Here is a 19,517-nt window from a genome sequence, read left to right on the forward strand (position 1 = left end):
GGGGGGTGGGGTTTGAACCCCCCCAACCCCCCCTTGGCTACGCCCCTGACTCTCGCTATCGGCGTGCTCGGGAACAACAACACCGCGTGTCGCAATTTCGCTGCTCCGGGCACGAGTCACTTGCGCTAATTTTTTCCGTTGCGACTGCACAACATCCATGATGGCTCAGTACATCGAACTGTTCTGTCGAACGTGCTCGACTGGTGTAGTATTGGTAAATAAATGAGCAAGCAAAATCCGTATCATTTGTTAGATAAGGTCTCCGGAAAGGCAGTTTATTGTATTCCCCGACTGAGACGTTTCGGCCTGGCTCGCTGAAGGTAGATCCGCGCTGTCCAGACAATGGCGAAAGCGAAAGAGCAGGCTCCCACCACGTGGAGAACGCCATCGTACGTGCCTCGCTTGTCTCTGTAGTAGCCTGGCAAAAGAAGAACGCCGACAACATCAACTTCAAGCACCTTTACAGCGCATCTGTCTTGGCGGACCTTCTCCCTAAAACAGATCGCGTGACCAGAGAGGAGGAAGTGAATGAATAAACTCCCTCGGCGAGGTTGGAAACTGGGCCCTCACTGTGCGAAGACACAAGCTATAATGCCAACTGGACGCACTCTGTTCCTGTCTAACCCCATTTCAAGGCAAAACTGCCATGTCGGCCTTCAGATAGGAAGTGAGAAGGGGAAGGAACGAGGAGTCCTGACGCCGTGCATAATATTGTGTTGCGGGTTGCCCACCTCTCATGTACAGCACTGACAGCAGCAGCAGCGCTTGCAACGCTGCTTGCGTTCCAGCACAGTTGTGATAATACGCGTTTTGGACGGGTGGAATGGGCTGGAACGCTACCGTAGCGTTTCAGCGCGGCCGTGAATGAGCATACCCCCGCGCGGAATCCACATGGCTTGACCTGAATAACAAAGAGACAACACAGAAATTTTTGCCGAAACTTAGGAGCCACATGTAATGCCTGACCAAAGGGGCGACAGCTTCGCCATGCGACGGCTGGAATGTTTCTGTTTGTGTACTGACTTCAATGCTCTCCTTGGGTGTACTACTTCCGGAAGTGTGATGTGAACACGTCAGGGTGTGTCATGAGTAGAGACCGTATTTTAGGCAAATGCCTATTTTGTTTCTTGCGCTCCTATCGCGCCATTTTGATGTAAGAGCATTAATTAGAGGTTAAGAAGGGCTTTTATAGGAGTTTTACAGTGCCTATAAATGCCTATTTTTTGGCGTTTGTGCCTAAATACCCATAATGCCTATATATGCCTATTTTCAAAATCGCCGCTTATATGAACACTATTTAGCCTCACGTTTCGCTCCCGGGTGCAGTTTGTGACCGTTATTCATGTTACCGCGAAACACTGGCTGTTCGGAACTATGCGGTTCAACCTAGTCCTCTTGTTCAACCAATTTCCGGGAACAACCGCTTACAGCAGTGAAGTGGGACACTTAAAAGCGAGTGAATGCGAGCCAGTTAGTAAGAATCCATGGTTAAAAAACAGCGCGAAGAAGACGCAGACAAGAAAGAACACAGAACTAGCGCTGACTGCCAACTGATGGTTTATTGTTAAAACGCGCAACATGTACACAGATACAGAAAAAATGGGACACACCGGCGGGCATTCGCTGCCCCGCTGACATGGCGCGAGAGGTTGGCGAGTGCGAAACTGCGGAGAGCCATCAGCGGAAAGGAGAGTGAAGCGCAAACAAGGAAGAAAAAGGGGATGTGCACGCGTGTTTTGTTTGTAATTTACTTTTAAGGTGTTCACTGTAGTAGCGTATTCAGAAATTTTTTTCACGGGGGGGGGAAGGGTTCAACCATACTTTATGTTAGTGCGTTCGTTTGTATATGTGTGTTATACATATACACACGCAAAACTGAAAAGTTTCGGGGGATGGTGTTGAACAGTCCAAACCGCCCCCCCCCCCCCCCCCCACGTGTCTACGCTAGTCGTTCACTGCGAGGGGAGTAATTGGCTCTACGCGGTTCGACCCGGCCAATAGAAGGAATCCCTCCCTTCTAGTCTTTTAGCGATCTGGCTATTTACTCCTGCTCTGCCCTTCTCAGTCGTCCGAACCTCCCCCCGCGTGTCTACGCTAGTGGTTGACTGCCAGAGGAGAAATTGGCTCTACGCGGTTTGACCCGGCCAATAGCAGGAATCCCTCCCTTCTAGTCTTTTAGCGATCTGGCTATTTACTCCTGCTCTGCTCTTCTCAGTTATGCGAACCTCCCCCCGCGTGTCTACGCTAGTGGTTGACTGCCAGGGGAGAAATTGGCTCTACGCGGTTTCACCCGGCCAATAGCAGGAATCCCTCCCTTCTAGTCTTTTAGCGATCTGCCTATCTACTCCTGCTCTGCCCTTCTCAGTCGTCCGAACCTCCCCCCTCGCGTGTCTACGCTAGTGGTTGCTGCCAGAGGAGAAATTGGCTCTACGCGGTTTGACCCGGCCAATAGCAGGAATCCCTCCCTTCTAGTCTTTTAGCGATCTGGCTATTTACTCCTGCTCTGCCCTTCTCAGTTATGCGAACCTCCCCCCGCGTGTCTACGCTAGTGGTTGACTGCCAGGGGAGAAATTGGCTCTACGCGGTTTCACCCGGCCAATAGCAGGAATCCCTCCCTTCTAGTCTTTTAGCGATCTGGCTATCTACTCCTGCTCTGCCCTTCTCAGTCGTCCGAACCTCCCCCCCTCGCGTGTCTACGCTAGTGGTTGACTGCCAGAGGAGAAATTGGCTCTACGCGGTTTGACCCGGCCAATAGCAGGAATCCCTCCCTTCTAGTCTTTTAGTGATCTGGCTATTTACTCCTGCTCTGCTCTTCTTAGTTATGCGAACCTCCCCCCGCGTGTCTACGCTAGTGGTTGACTGCCAGGGGAGAAATTGGCTCTACGCGGTTTGACCCGGCCAATAGCAGGAATCCCTCCCTTCTAGTCTTTTAGCGATCTGGCTATCTACTCCTGCTCTGCTCTTCTCAGTCATGCAAACCTCCCCCCGCGTGTCTACGCTAGTGGTTGACTGCCAGGGGAGAAATTGGCTCTACGCGGTTTGACCCGGCCAATAGCAGGAATCCCTCCCTTCTAGTCTTTTAGCGATCTGGCTATCTACTCCTGCTCTGCTCTTCTCAGTCATGCGAACCTCCCCCCTGCGTGTCTACGCTAGTGGTTGACTGCCAGAGGAGAAATTGGCTCTACGCGGTTTGAACCGGCCAATAGCAGGAATCCCTCCCTTCTAGTCTTTTAGCGATCTGGCTATTTACTCCTGCTCTGCTCTTCTCAGTCATGCGAACCTCCCCCCCCCCGCGTGTCTACGCTAGTGGTTGACTGCCAGAGGAAAAATTGGCTATACGCGGTTTGACCCGGCCAATAGCAGGAATCCCTCCCTTCTAGTCTTTTAGCGATCTGGCTATCTACTCCTGCTCTGCTCTTCTCAGTCATGCGAACCTCCCCCCTGCGTGTCTACGCTAGTGGTTGACTGCCAGAGGAGAAATTGGCTCTACGCGGTTTGAACCGGCCAATAGCAGGAATCCCTCCCTTCTAGTCTTTTAGCGATCTGGCTATTTACTCCTGCTCTGCTCTTCTCAGTCATGCGAACCTCCCCCCCCCCGCGTGTCTACGCTAGTGGTTGACTGCCAGAGGAAAAATTGGCTATACGCAGTTTGACCCGGCCAGTAGCAGGAATCCCTCCCTTCTAGTCTTTTAGCGATCTGGCTATCTACTCCTGCTCTGCCCTTCTCAGTCGTCCGAACCTCCCCCCCCCCCCCCCGCGTGTCTACGCTAGTGGTTGACTGCCAGAGGAAAAATTGGCTATACGCGGTTTGAACCGGCCAATAGCAGGAATCCCTCCCTTCTAGTCTTTTAGCGATCTGGCTATTTACTCCTGCTCTGCTCTTCTCAGTCATGCGAACCTCCCCCCCTCGCGTGTCTACGCTAGTGGTTGACTGCCAGAGGAGAAATTGGCTCTACGCGGTTTGACCCGGCCAATAGCAGGAATCCCTCCCTTCTAGTCTTTTAGTGATCTGGCTATTTACTCCTGCTCTGCTCTTCTTAGTTATGCGAACCTCCCCCCGCGTGTCTACGCTAGTGGTTGACTGCCAGGGGAGAAATTGGCTCTACGCGGTTTGACCCGGCCAATAGCAGGAATCCCTCCCTTCTAGTCTTTTAGCGATCTGGCTATCTACTCCTGCTCTGCTCTTCTCAGTCATGCAAACCTCCCCCCGCGTGTCTACGCTAGTGGTTGACTGCCAGGGGAGAAATTGGCTCTACGCGGTTTGACCCGGCCAATAGCAGGAATCCCTCCCTTCTAGTCTTTTAGCGATCTGGCTATCTACTCCTGCTCTGCTCTTCTCAGTCATGCGAACCTCCCCCCTGCGTGTCTACGCTAGTGGTTGACTGCCAGAGGAGAAATTGGCTCTACGCGGTTTGAACCGGCCAATAGCAGGAATCCCTCCCTTCTAGTCTTTTAGCGATCTGGCTATTTACTCCTGCTCTGCTCTTCTCAGTCATGCGAACCTCCCCCCGCGTGTCTACGCTAGTGGTTGACTGCCAGGGGAGAAATTGGCTCTACGCGGTTTGACCTGGCCAATAGCAGGAATCCCTCCCTTCTAGTCTTTTAGCGATCTGGCTATTTACTCCTGCTCTGCCCTTCTCAGTCGTCCGAACCTCCCCCCCCCCCGCGTGTCTACGCTAGTGGTTGACTGCCAGAGGAAAAATTGGCTATACGCAGTTTGACCCGGCCAGTAGCAGGAATCCCTCCCTTCTAGTCTTTTAGCGATCTGGCTATCTACTCCTGCTCTGCCCTTCTCAGTCGTCCGAACCTCCCCCCCCCCCCCGCGTGTCTACGCTAGTGGTTGACTGCCAGAGGAGAAATTGGCTCTGCGCGGTTTGACCCGGCCAATAGCAGGAATCCCTCCCTTCTAGTCTTTTAGCGATCTGGCTATTTACTCCTGCTCTGCTCTTCTCAGTCATGCGAACCTCCCCCCGCGTGTCTACGCTAGTGGTTGACTGTCAGGGGAGAAATTGGCTCTACGCGGTTTGACCCAGCCAATAGCAGGAATCCCTCCCTTCTAGTCTTTTAGCGATCTGGCTATTTACTCCTGCTCTGCCCTTCTCAGTCGTCCGACCCCCCCCCCCCCCCCCCGCGTGTCTACGCTAGTGGTTGACTGCCAGGGGAGAAATTGGCTCTACGCGGTTTGACCCGGCCAATAGCAGGAATCCCTCCCTTCTAGTCTTTTAGCGATGTGGCTATTTACTCCCTTCTCAGTCGTCCGAACCTCCCCCCCGCGTGTCTACGCTAGTGGTTCACTGCGAGGGGAGAAATTTGCTCTACGCCGTTCTACCCGGCCAATGGCAGGTATCCCTCCCTTCTAGTCTTTTAGCGATCTGGCTATTTACTCCTGCTCTGCTCTTCTCAGTCATGCGAACCTCCCCCCGCGTGTCTACGCTAGTGGTTGACTGTCAGGGGAGAAATTGGCTCTACGCGGTTTGACCCAGCCAATAGCAGGAATCCCTCCCTTCTAGTCTTTTAGCGATCTGGCTATTTACTCCTGCTCTGCCCTTCTCAGTCGTCCGATCCCCCCCCCCCCCCCCCCCGCGTGTCTACGCTAGTGCTTGACTGCCAGGGGAGAAATTGGCTCTACGCGGTTTGACCCGGCCAATAGCAGGAATCCCTCCCTTCTAGTCTTTTAGCGATGTGGCTATTTACTCCCTTCTCAGTCGTCCGAACCTCCCCCCCGCTTGTCTACGCTAGTGGTTCACTGCGAGGGGAGAAATTTGCTCTACGCCGTTCTACCCGGCCAATGGCAGGTATCCCTCCCTGCTAGTCTTTTAGCGATCTGGCTATCTTCTCCTGCTCTGCCCTTCTCAGTCGTCCGAACCTTCCCCCGCGTGTCTACGCTACCCAGGTAGCACACATGGTCTAGAAAACGTGTTGTAGGGATAAATGGGATAAAACGGATTCTAAACTAATTTCGACGTCTTAAAGACGTCACAGAAAATCCGTATCATATCCGTTTTTGATAATGTCTAGTAAACGCATTTTTTAGGACCATTTTGGTCTGGAACGTATATTTCAAGACGTTTGTTCGATTCTAAACCAATTTCGACGTTTTAAAAACGTCTTGTTTGTGACCTCTAGAAGACGCTCTTTATAAGACATTTTCTCTCCCAGCAGTGGATCGCGCGCCACTTGGCGCATGCATGCATGGGCATGCATGAACCACCACGAATTGAAATTTGAACTCGAGCCCGCGCACGCCATCTCTCATTGTGGTAAATAAAGTAACGCGCAAAAGGATAAAGGCGTGTGGTGTCTACATTGCATCAGAAATAATGAAGACTTCAAAGTTCGTTAACTTGTAAACTTTACGTAATTTATTGTAATTTACTCGCAGTGATAACCGTCTAACTTCCTCACGAAGGCCTTAACGCTGACTGTATCTATTCGCGCGGCTGTTGCTTCTGCAATGCCAGTTAAAGGACCCCTGACACCGAATTTGGAAACGCGAGATGCTTGTGTTGTTTCATAGTCCTGCATGCGGGGGCACTTCTGACCGATTATGAGTGACGAGCGTTGCCTTTAAGATATTTTAATTCGGTTTTAAAGTAAGCCTGAGTGCTCATCTGAACTTTGAACTCCTATCAACATAACCACTAGTATGACGTAGACGTAGGCCCCTTGTGACGTTGCAGAGGTAAAGCAAGTATTGTCGACGCCACAGACAGAAACACGCGCGGTGCACTGTGGTATATAGTGAACTAGAACCAACTTCCTAGTGGCGCGAACGGGTGGGTTCAGGCGTTCCTCTTGGCGAAGAAAAATCCAGGAGTCGCCAGTGCAACTTTTTCTAGTCGCACCACCCCTTCTGCTGTAGGCGCTTGCGCGCGTTTCTTGTGTGCATTTCTCCACGTTCCGCGTCGTTGTAGCGGTGCCGTGCATTAATAGACAGTTTCAGTTGAGCGCCCACTACATATATGTGGACGCAGCCTGTCATTGGGAATGGCTGGCAGGCTGCGTCCGCAGAGCTGCTGCGGATGCCCAAATAAAACTGTGTAACGCGTTTAACAGAGAACGTGTATGCCGTTCGCTTCGACTAACTTCCAGTGAATATCGTACTCGGCTGTTTCAGGAGGTTCAAACAACTTACACACGTAATTGTACCCGCGATTGAGAATAATTTCATTGTAATTTTAAGCAACTTGCACGCGGCGAGTGCGTGAGATCGAACAGTGGACCATACGCTGGGGATAATTTTCGTCCTTAATATTTGCAGGTCAACACATTAGAAGAAAGAATTAAAGCGCTTTCAGGTGAGGACCTACAACTGCGGTGTCTAATCGGCGTCTGTAGTGAACTGGAATCGTTATAATTTATTATCATACTCATGTTTTTCTTTATATATCACTACAGCTGCTTCGACTAAGACGCAGCTACCATATTTCAGGCGCCAGTGATACACCAGCTCACGGCATCTCACCGTTCTTCAACGGCGTTAAGCAGTGCTGTCAGCACTAGACGCTTGTAAAAAAAAATAATAATAACTGCCGGGTGGCAACAAAAAAAAGCAACGCACAGTGAGTCCACTATCGGCGAACGCATCGGAGCGCTAGAAAAAAGTGCAGCCGCGATCCTTGCGGCAAGGAGACGCGTTCGGTTTCAGCCGCTGCATTGCCAGGCTCCTCCGTTCAAAACATTCGCAACCTCAGCGTCTGCCACTTGCGAACCGTCGTCGGACTCGTTAGACGATGAGTAGGGCCACAAATCTGCGTCTGACAGCGATGACATCGTCTACCAAGTGCTCGACGAGCAGACGAACTTCTCCAAGCTGGCAGCTCAACAAGCGCGTGGCTGACGTCACCCAATACCGAGCGTACGTCATCACGCGTGCCCGGAGGCGCGACCGCCGCGGCGCGGCGCTAGTTTCTTATCCTCTTTCGGCGCGCGCTTTGAACCAACACTAAAAATGACCATAATTAACGCTGCTAAGATTAATTAGACATCACGTAGGAGCATTCGCGGGGTCATTCCGTGATGACAAGACATAGACCTACTTATCACAACATAAATGTCACAAACAAAAAATCGGCTGTCAGGGGCCCTTTAAGCTCGCCGATTTCGCATGGGCGGTCGAGCTCACCGGTCATGCACTCTTTTGCTATATTTCGTGCTTGTGTCGTGATTCATGGATGCTATAAACGCAGCTGTGAAGAAACTATACTTCACTGCGTGTTAAACTTGTGGACCCGAATGAAAGTATGTCTCTGTGGAGCGACTGTTACGCTGACTAACGGTTAGAGTCCCGTAAGATTCTGTGCGGAAAAATGCACTCATCAGCTTGTGCGCGGGACGCTCTCGCAACTTCCTTTCTTCTATGCTCGAGGGACGGGCGTGGTTACTTTGATGTGCGATCAGTTTTCTGTGGATTTGCGGATACTGTAAACCACGGGCTTCTGTCATTTTTGAAGGTAAGTTCATTTTTATTGCATTTGCGCTCAGTATTTGAGAACTATGACAAATGAAAAAGCGTGTTCCACTGCATCGCGGGCTGCATGTGCGACATGTTTCAGCAGTACGTTATTGCGCAATTTATTCAGCATACATGATAAAGCTGTCGAAACATAAATGCAGGTCATGGTTTCCGTTCATGTTCGAACGAACGCGAGCGAAAACCGTATTTATATTTGTTAACCTAATTTCAGTATAATGACTGTTTTTTCTTGGCCACTTGATGAGATAGTTTCAAGATATACAGTAGCTTAAAGGAGCACTGACACAAAAATTTTGCACGTTGTTCTTTTTTTGTTGCAATAGATAGCTTATGATCCACTTATCACGGCTGCAAACCTCGTTTGCGCGAGTGCGCGACGGTTATTTATTTAGAGACGTTTTTAGAGCGACCAGTCGCAGTTTCGGTTTCAAAGAGCACCGAGTTAGGCAGCACTACTTCCGGAGGCCGGGTAAACACAGCTGGCCACGTGACCACGCAAAATTGTGACGTAGGCGGCGCGCGAGAGCGGGTGCGGCGGGCGCCGCACCTACGCCAGCTCGTCTGACGCGGGACGCTTCGAGCTGCTTAAGGCCCAACCACTGGCAAGCGCCGGCACGCGTTCCACGCGTCAAATGCGTCGCGGCGCGCCCCGTGGAGGAAAAGGGCGTGCAACCACTGGCAAGCGTCGACCGCGCCGACGCTCGCTTTTGGCAGAGGCACAGTGTTGCTTGATCTTTTCGTTTAAAACTGTCCATGTACAGCCTAGAACGGTGCGTTATCAATCGAAGCGAATTAGACTGTCGTTAAAACATTGATTGTGCTTCACCCACCAGTGTTTTGACTATTTAAGAAGTAATTAACATCGCAATGACCAAAGTAACAACCACGGCATGCACAAGTAATCGACATCGGCGCGTGCGCTGCTAAGTTCACGTCTGCATCACGGGACACAGCCAACGATGTTTGCGAGATCGCCAACGCTTGTGCGATCGCCTTGTTGACGCCTGTTCACGGCCATGCTATTAGTGCCCAACACGAATATAATCATCCCGTTCATGAAAATGGTTCTGCTCCTGTTGCTGCTAAAAAGAAGCGGACGGGAGCGACGTCGCCCGCACCGTCGGTGGGCTTGACGTCGTTTCTTGGCACGTACTTTAGTTACGAAAAAAAAAGGAAATAGACGTTTGTTGCAAAGTCCAAACGAGGTGCCCTAAAAATTCGCCGCATAACGACTAATACTTTTCACAATAACAAGAAGACGGCTTTCCCGCGTACCACGGGTGTCACCGTGACTAATATTCTAGCTGCCTAATGAGTTATAGTTTATTACATGGGCCAACATTGAGAAGTTCGAATCCTGGAGCAAGCATACATACTAACTCAAAGTTTTTTTAGTAGCATGGAAACAAGAAACCAACATTACTGGAAACTCACAGTTACTTATGTCCCCTCTTGCAACAAAATGCAGGTAAACTGTAGCAATGGAAGTATGGCCTGACTTTCTGGTTTTCTAATAAATGAATATGCACTGTTCACCACAAAATACACATCGAGTTCATAATTAAACAGTTTATCCTCACGCCTTATACACTTCCAGGCAGTGCACAAAACATACTCAGATACCTGCTTATTGTTTACTTGCACAGCGTGATGTTTTGATTAAGAAATCATTCAGGTCTATAAAACGAAGAATAATTGACCTATAATTGACTTATACAGCATTTGGTTCATGTAGTGGGATGTGCAAGAGATCTTTTCTTTGAATTTCAGTGAAATGAAATGAGTGGTATATGATGGTGTCCGTACATTGATTGCATAATCGTTGCTAGGAATGGCTCAGAAAGCAAATTTGCGAGCAGCGCTTTTGGTGAAGATATCGTAGGGCCCGTCCTGTTCCAGAAGCTTTTAACACCTAAAAAAACTTTCTAAAGGCTCTAAAAAGCAGGAAATGAAGTAGCATCAAGGTTTATAAACCACCAGGCTCATATACCTACACAAGAAAATCCATTAAAATTATCATGAATATGCTGGTGCATCCAGTACATGTTTACACTTCATATTTTACAGCATTTATCGAAGTAATAAATCAAACCTGAAACTTCATGATGTGATAGATATCGGTCATAATATTGCAATAAAGCACTGTGTAGAAGGCTTTTGCACGTTGTCTGTAGTTAAAATACCCTCTAACACAACAAACCGCACCTAACACTTCATGGTGCAGCAGATATCGGTCATAATATTTATTTTTTTATTTTCAAATATTGCAGCCCAATGCAGGGCTTCTGCAGGAGTGGTGTACATGAATACAAAAGGAAAGAATGTATACAGTAATATCGCAATAATTGCTTCAACAAAAGCAGATATCGCCACCTGTTGAGTGCAACTGGGTAAAAAATGAGAGAAATAGAACACTAATATCATACAAGCGCCTCCAAAAATCAGATACATTCATTTCACGAACCGAACCAGGTACATCATTCCAGCGTTCGTACATATCAGAAAAAACTGTATTTGAACATGTTAGTGTTGTCAAGACGTTTATTAACGGGCACTCAGCGACGGCGCACGGCAGCGACAGTCAAAGCGGGGCCGACTCTCTGCACGAGGGGCGTGCTCTCAGAGAAGAGAACGACCCACTGGAAGGCGCTCGACAGGACGACCCATTACTGAGTAGGAATGCTTCGCTACAATTTCCCCGGCTACGAAAAGGGAGCCGCCTGACGACCTAGCAACTTGTCACTATGAGCGGGTCATGGTAGGGCTTCAGGCGCGCCACGTTGACAATGTCGCGCCCTCGACGGCGCATGTCCAAAGATGGGTCGGTGGGTTCGATGAGGTAGTTCACCGGGGATGTGCGTTCGACGACACGGTAGGGGCCTTCGTATTTGGGCAGTAGTTTGGAAGAGAGGCCAGGTGCAGTGGTAGGGACCGAGAGCCATACGAGCGCTCCAGGAAGGAACGTGGACGCAGAACTGGTGGTGTCACCGCGAATACTTTTCTGCCGCTCTTGGCTATTCGTAGTAAAGGTCTTGGAGAGCTCGCGACACTCCTCAGCAAGTCTGGCTGTGGCAGAAATAGGCGCACATTCAGATCGATCCGGCTTGTAGGGAAGGATTGTGTCAATGGTGTGCGACGGGTGCCTGCCGTACAATAAGAAAAAGGGCGAGAAACCTGTAATGCTCTGCGGGGCGGTATTATAGGCGTAGGTGACGAAAGGCAGAATGGCATCCCAATTTGTGTGATCGGCGGCGACGTACATCGAGAGCATGTCGCCGAGCGTGCGGTTAAAGCGTTCGGTGAGGCCATTCGTCTGCGGGTGGTAAGCAGTAGTTTTCCGGTGAACAACGTTGCACTCTTTGAGAATGGCTTCGACGACTTCCGACAAGAAGACACGGCCTCGATCACTGAGCAGCTCCTGGGGTGGACCGTGACGCAGCATGAATCGGTGGAGCAGGAAGGAGGCCACATCGCTCGCTGTAGCCGCAGGGAGGGCAGCAGTTTCAGCGTATCGCGTGAGGTGGTCTACAGCGACGATGGCCCAGCGGTTACCAGCGGACGTCAGGGGAAGTGGCCCATATAGATCGATGCCAACGCGCCCAAACGGTCGGTCAGGGCAAGGTAGAGGTTGCAGACCTGCTGGCGACAGGTGCGTTGAAGTTTTGCGGCGCTGACAATCGATGCAGGAGCGAACGAACTTCTCCACGTAGCGGTACATCCCTCGCCAAAAGTAACGTTGGCGAATGCGGTGGTAGGTTTTCGATACCCCAGGGTGTGCACACTGCGGATCAGAGTGGAACGACTCGCATATGTCATAACGCAGACTGCGGGGTATTACTAGTAGCCACTGGCGGCCGTCGCCGTTGTAATTGCGTCGGTGGAGCAGGTCGTCGCGAACGGCGAAATGGTGGGCTTGACGACGCAAAAAGCGAGTGGATGGTGTGGCCGATGGATCAGTCAGCAAGTCTATCAGTGAGGCAATCCATTGATCCTTGCGCTGCTCGGTAGCGATGGTGTGAATATCGATGGAAGAAACGACAAAGTGAGACGCTGAGTTGTGGGCATTGTCGTCAGGCAAGGGAGAGCGCGACAGGGCGTCGGCGTCAGCATGCTGACGTCCGTTGCGGTACAGCACGCGGATGTCGTAGTCTTGCAGGCGAAGTGCCCAACGGGCAAGACGGCCTGAGGGATCCTTCAATGACGACAACCAGCACAGTGCATGATGGTCGGTCACGACATCAAACGGGCGACCATACAAATAAGGTCGGAACTTTGTAAGGGCCCAAATGATTGCCAGGCATTCTTTCTCCGTGACGGTGTAGTTGGTCTCGGCTTTAGTAAGCGTACGACTTGCATATGCGACAACATATTCCGGGAACCCAGGTTTGCGCTGCGCAAGGACAGCACCGAGGCCAACACCGCTGGCGTCCGTGTGTACCTCTGTAGGGGCCGTAGGGTCGTAGTGGCGTAGAATGGGGGGAGACGTCAACAAACGACGGAGCTTTGCGAAAGCGTCGTCGCACTCTGACGACCACGAATTGAGGGGCCCGTTACTTCCAAGGAGCTTCGTCAGCGGTGATATGATAGTCGCGAAGTTTCGGATGAAGCGCCGAAAGTAGGAGCATAGTCCTACGAAACTGCGCAGTTCTTTGACGGACGTAGGTTTGGGGAACTCTGTCACGGCCCGAAGCTTGGCTGGACCTGGGAGGATGCCGTCCTTGGACACCACGTATCCTAGTATCGTCAGCTGCCGTGCTGCAAATCGGCACTTCTTGAGATTCAGTTGTAGCCCGGCGTCGCTCAAGCGCGTCAAAACCTGCCGGAGGCGTTGAAGGTGTGTTGAGAAGTCCGGGGCGAAAACGACGACGTCGTCGAGGTAGCATAGGCACGTGTGCCATTTCAAGTTGCGCAGAACGGTATCCATCATGCGCTCAAAGGTCGCAGGCGCATTGCACAGCCCAAACGGCATGACGTTGAATTCGTACAAGCCGTCGGGTGTGACAAACGCTGTCTTCGGTCGAGCGTCATCAGCCATGGGGACTTGCCAGTACCCTGAGCGCAAATCGAGCGATGAAAAGAACTCTGCTCCTTGCAGGCTGTCAATGGCATCGTCTATTCGAGGTAGGGGATAGACGTCCTTACGGGTGATCTTATTGAGTCGTCGGTAGTCCACACAGAACCGCACAGAGCCGTCCTTCTTCGCAACGAGAACGACAGGAGACGCCCACGGGCTGTTTGAGGGTCGAATAACATCGCGGCGAAGCATGTCTTCGACTTGCTCGGTAATTACACGACGCTCTGTTGGCGACACGCGATATGGACGTTGCCGCAGTGGTGGTTGGGCGCCAGTGTCGATGCGATGCGTGACAGCAGACGTGCGGCCGAGAGAAGTTTGCGCTACATCGAACGAAGAACGAAATTCTTCCAACAGGCATAGAAGCTGGGAACGCTCGACCGACGTAAGGTGTTCAGCAATCGAGGAACCAAATAAATCAGCGGGTGACGAATCAGATGTGGAAACAGCACTGAGCGAATGGGAGTTGGCGCAGTCCGTGTCACCCGGTGCGTCCATAACTTGTGCGTCTTCGAGGGCTTCAGCTCCGCCGAGACATTCCCCTCGCACCAACCTAACAATGTACGGGGATGGGTTCGTAACAAATATGTCGGTGTCGCCCTGAATGACTTGCACGGTCGCAAATGGCACCAACAAGCCTTTTCTAGTGAAGACGCGGTCAGATGGAGAGAGGAGTGCAACGGCGTCGGTGAGTCCAGTGCAGCAGACTGACACAGCCGTTGTCGAGTTTGCAGGAAGTGTGGTGTCGTCTTTGACGAGTACCTTGGTCGCAGCCGGTGTACTGTCCGCCGGCGCCAAATCTGCGAATGGTGAGAGCTCTATTTCGGCTGGTGCGCAACGAATTACGGCGGTGTGACGGGCGAGAAAATCCCATCCCAGGATGACGTCGTGAGAGCATGAGGAAATTATGATGAATTCGACGGCGTACAGAGCGTCCTGAATCACGACACGGGCTGTGCACACCGCTGTCGGGTGAATACTGTGAGCGCTGGCTGTACGGAGGGAGAGCCCGGAAAGTGGCGTCGTCACCTTTCGTAGTAGTCGGCTAAATTTAGCGTCCATAACGGAAACGGCAGCTCCAGTATCTACAAGGGCCGATGTGCGCACACCATCTACAAACACGTCTACTACGTTTGATGGGCTTTGCTGAGGGCTTTGGCTGTTCGATAGCGTCGCAGCCCTTGCCTCTTGGACTGCGACGACTAGTTTTCCTAGTCTCGTGCGACCGGACGAGGCCGCATCGGTGACAGTGAGCGGCGTCGTGGGGACGGTGAACGACGGGTAGATGGACCTGGGCGTGACGTCGGTGACATAGGCGGCAGCGGGTCATAATACGGGCGGCTGGACTGGTTGGTGACGGCTGATCCGACTCGAGGCGGCTGCACGCGGTTGCAATAGCGGGCTACGTGGCCGGCGCAACCGCACGCAAAGCAGATCGGGCGGTTGTCGGCAGTGCGCCATCGGTTTGCCGAGCTAGGTCCCATCCACGTGGCAGGACGCGAGGGACGGGGCGGCTGCTGATATGACGACTGCATGGTGGGCTGCAGTCGGGGCGTAGGGATGATGTCGGCGTACGCAGCCGGCACACTCGCTTCGAAGGCCTGAGGCCTGGTGACGGCTCCAGCGTATGTTAGCGGGGGCACCACAGGGAGCGCTGGGGGCGGCCTGGCTGCAACTTGGGCGTAACTGAGCGGCGCAGACGCAGGAGGGGGCTGGTGGTATTCCGGCATAACCTCCGCGATTTCCTGCTCAATAGCCCGGCGTAGGGGAGGCAGCAGTGTGGTCGACGACTGTACAACATCCTGCGGGTGAGAGAAGGCCAGTAAGGAGAACTGGCGGGCAATTTCCTCCCGGACGAATGACTTGATTTCGGCGAGTAAGACGGAGTGGTCCGACACGGCCGACAAGCCAGCGAGATCGGCGTCGCGTGATGGAGGTCGACGCGTCATCAGCCGCTGCCGGCGTAGCTCCTCGTAACTTTGGCACAGCGTGATGACCTCTGCCACAGTGCGAGGGTTTTTGGCGAGTAGCATGGTGAAGGCATCGTCGTCGATGCCTTTCATGATGTTCCGGATCTTGTCGGCTTCAGACATGGTTGCGTTGGCTTTCTTGCACAAGTCGAGCACGTCTTCAATGTAGCTCGTGAAAGACTCGCCGGACTGCTGGGCTCTTTCACGTAACCGCTGTTCGGCTTGCAGCTTGCGAACGGCAGGGCGGCCAAAGACGTCGATGATGGCGGTCTTGAAAGCGGACCACGTAGCGAAATCGGATGCGTGGTTGTTATACCATAGACTTGCCACACCCGCGAGGTAGAAAACGAGGTTGCTCAGTTTGCCTGCCTCGTCCCATTTATTAGGGACGCTCACACGCTCGTAGATCGCGAGCCAGTCCTCGACGTCGGTGCCATCCGCGCCGGTGAAGATAGGAGGGTCGGATGCGGGGGACACCCGGACATGGCGTCGGTGCAAGAGGAGGCGTTTGCTGGGCGGCGTCTTGAGTCATGGTAGCAGGCACGGTACGGGATCGAAGCTCCAAGGGCATCGAATGCGGACCGCAGTTGTTTAAAGGGCACAGCACCTCCACCAAATTGTCAAGACGTTTATTAACGGGCACTCAGCGACGGCGCACGGCAGCGACAGTCAAAGCGGGGCCGACTCTCTGCACGAGGGGCGTGCTCTCAGAGAAGAGAACGACCCACTGGAAGGCGCTCGACAGGACGACCCATTACTGAGTAGGAATGCTTCGCTACAGTGTGCACAAAAAATGGGTTATGTTAAGATTGTGATTACAGCTGTGCACTGTGTAGAAGGCTTTTGGGCGTTGTCTGTAGTCTAAATATCCTCTAACGCAACAAACCACACCTGACACTTCATGATGCGACAGATATCGGTCATAAGATTGGAACCGAGCACTGGTTTTTGCACGTTGTGTGTAGTCGAAATATCCTCTAGCGCAACAAACCACCCCTGGCACTTCATGATGCGACAAATATCTGTCATAAGATCAGAACCATGCACTCTGTAGAAGGCTTTCGCACATTCTTGGTAGACTAAATATCCTCTAAGGCAACAAACCACATGTGACACTTCATGATGCGACAGATACCGGTCATAAGATTGGAACCAAGCACTGCATAGAAGGCATTTGCACGTCGTCAGTCGTCAAAATACCCTCTAACATAATAAATCGTGCCTAAAACTTCATGATACAACAGATATCGCTCATAGGATTGCACCAGAGCACTGTATAAAAGTCTTTGACAAGTTGTCTAACATAGCTAAACTGAATGTCTTCATATTTCAATTATGCTTAAGTGCATGCATAGTCTAAGTTAGTGCATATACAAAGAACTGAACAGAAATGAAATAGTCCTTGCAATACATCCAAGGATTTGGCATTTGAAACCATCAAATAATTATTTCAGCTGGATTCAGTCTGGAGGAAGAGATAAATATGTGCGCAGTTTAGAATGGTCTCACAAGTGTCTGAGGTTCCAGTGAGGCACCGTTTGAATTCCTTCTAAACAAAGAGCAGCACAGTAATATTGCACTTTCATTCCTTCTGCACATACGTGTGATGTCATGCTCTTCTCTTCTTACTATCGTGTCATTGTGCACCTCAGATTTCAATGGAGGTGCTTGTCACTTACAAGCTTTTTAGCAAATTAGCTGTCCAGCTGTAAACAAAACATGTGTTATATTTAAGTAAACTGTAAAACGATGGAGAAGCGCCACTGTTCACATTCTCCCGTCTATGAGTATCAGAAAAGGCTAGGGAGAATGTGTGTCAGAATAGACAACCTGCAAAACAAGGCATGTGCAACTGGGCATGTGCTAAGGTGTAGTTGCACGGCAGAGAAGCAGACCAAGAGTCAAGAAGTGAAATAGCAGGCAACACAAGCAGCACTTAATCATGCAACTTTCTTTTTCGATCACCACACTCGCGCACGTTCGAGCTTCTATTTTATACATGAATGTAAATGACACCGCTGACAGCTGAATGTGTCGGCGTCGCTGGTACCCGGCACGAAAACACGTCACACTGCTACCAACAAGCGCACGCTTGTTGTTAGCTTGGCAACACAAGCAAACGAGTTGCGCCGAAGTCAACCAATGTTTCAGCGTTGTAAAATCCGCAATTCCTCCTCATGTACGTTGTCACATCACCGAAATGCGTTGGCAAGTGCGATGTTCGCTTTCGGCAATGATGAGGCGAATGGCGATGTTGAAAACAAACACACTGCGGTTAAAAGCTCCTGCGTAAGCGCCACGCCAAGTCTCTGGCGTCATATATAGTGTCTATGTTTCGACGGAAACAACTACCGTCAATTTCCTTCAACCAAATTTCCTCACATGAGCTGGTTCACACGAACTCAACGGTAGACGCCTACGCTGAATGCGCGGTAGGCGAGGGCTCACGCTGAGGACTACAAACTTCCGAAGCATGTTTACACCCGTTCCGAGCGTAGATACACACAGATCAGAGCACAGGAGCAGCGACATGCCGCAGTAGTAGGTAGGATGTTTTCGCTCGGTCGACGATCGCACTCAAAACCGGGGCAAGGGCAGCCAAGGAGGTTTGATTTTAACCTCCTTGAGGGCAGCCGGCAAGCATTCGCTGGATTTGTCGGCGTCGCTCGAACTCGGCACGAAACCGCGTCCCACTGGTAGCACTCGCGGTCGTTCGCCGTGACGTCGACGTACTGGATGACGACGCGGTCACTCAGGAGCGTTTGCGACCGTAGTTTCCGTGCTTGCCTTGCACTCGGAGGTGCCTTCGAAGCGGCGGCCATTAGGCATAGCGCTCAGAGGTATCGCGGCCTCTGATTGGTTGGCGCGCCGTACGCGTGGTGACGTAGGCGAAAATATCAAAGTCGTCTTGACCCTTCGCGCCTCGAGGCGTATGGGCCACTGACCTCCATTGAGATCAGTGGTATGGACGCGTACAGCCCTCCGCGACCGATGCCGAGAGGCGCATTTGACGCCTAGGCGCGTGCATACGCGTGCCGGTGGTTGGGGCTTTGCTTTTAAAGACGATAGTCTTTCTTGGGACACTTAAACGGAAAAATTTTGGTCTGTCTTTCTGTCTGTCTGTCTTTCTGTTTGTCGGCACGTCCCTCGATTCAGCCACTCGGCCAAAGTTGAACCACTTGCCCAAGGGCCAGCCATCTTGAACGGCCGACTAGGTTCATACTTGTGTACATTGTCGATCAAAAAGCAAGCATTAGGCATATCTGAGGCGCAACATCACTAGGTAAGTATTAGGTGGTGTGTTCCTTTAATAGAAAATGCATACATACGTAATTCTAAAGACCCTAGTTTCTTAAGCTGCGCTGAATCTTGCCTTCCTCCGTGCCCTCTGCACGAGCTCATTTTTGTGTTTCGGTTTCGGTTCTGTATTGCACTGTACGAATGCCATGGGGCGCCGCTGTGGCATTCCTGTTTTACTCAGGCGACGTTTAAATAAAAGAGTGTGTGGAGAGTACTCGTTGAGTAAGGACGTTTCTTCTGCATCAGCGCTTCGCGCCAAACCGCGTGTTCGGGCTGCCTGGAGCCCCCGCCGGTCGCATTGGTCACCGCCGGTCTTAGCCTGCTGCTGCGCCGGGACTACCAGCCCGCAACACAGCACTCATGTTTCCCGACGTATTGCCAGATGGCGTCCATATCTCATTCAGCGCATCTTCTATCGTCTTTAGACGACATTTGCAGCGAAGCACACAGATGCGCGGCCAATTTTTGATCCGCGTTTTTCACGCTAGAAGTGCGGAAGTCGTCCATGTCGTTGCCAGGCATGGTTCGAACAGTCAATAGAGCGTTTTAGTCTGTCCGGCATTAAAAAAAGCGTCGCGTAAAACCAAATAAAGTGTCCCCAAGCTAGCGCCAGGTCAAGTGGCGCCAGCTATGGAGGATTAGAAACAACTAACAAACGCGTAATCCATGTCCTCCGAGCATTCGGAAGCGCCCATCT

The 19,517-nt window shown here is 51.6% G+C and overlaps 1 protein-coding gene across 1 annotated transcript in view; it reads right to left on the reverse strand.

Moving 5' to 3' along the window:
• Positions 1-258: 258 nt before the first annotated feature.
• The window catches only part of LOC119389297 (monocarboxylate transporter 12), a 130,382-nt gene continuing 111,123 nt past the window's right edge, over positions 259-19,517 (reverse strand). Inside the window, exon 5 of the mRNA XM_037656506.2 lies at positions 259-418. Coding sequence (XP_037512434.1) covers positions 276-418 — 143 coding nt within the window. The 3' untranslated portion in view covers positions 259-275. The remainder of the gene's footprint in view (positions 419-19,517) is intronic.

Source organism: Rhipicephalus sanguineus, chromosome 4 (genome assembly GCF_013339695.2).
Source record: "Rhipicephalus sanguineus isolate Rsan-2018 chromosome 4, BIME_Rsan_1.4, whole genome shotgun sequence".
Taxonomy (NCBI): Eukaryota; Metazoa; Arthropoda; class Arachnida; order Ixodida; family Ixodidae; genus Rhipicephalus; species Rhipicephalus sanguineus.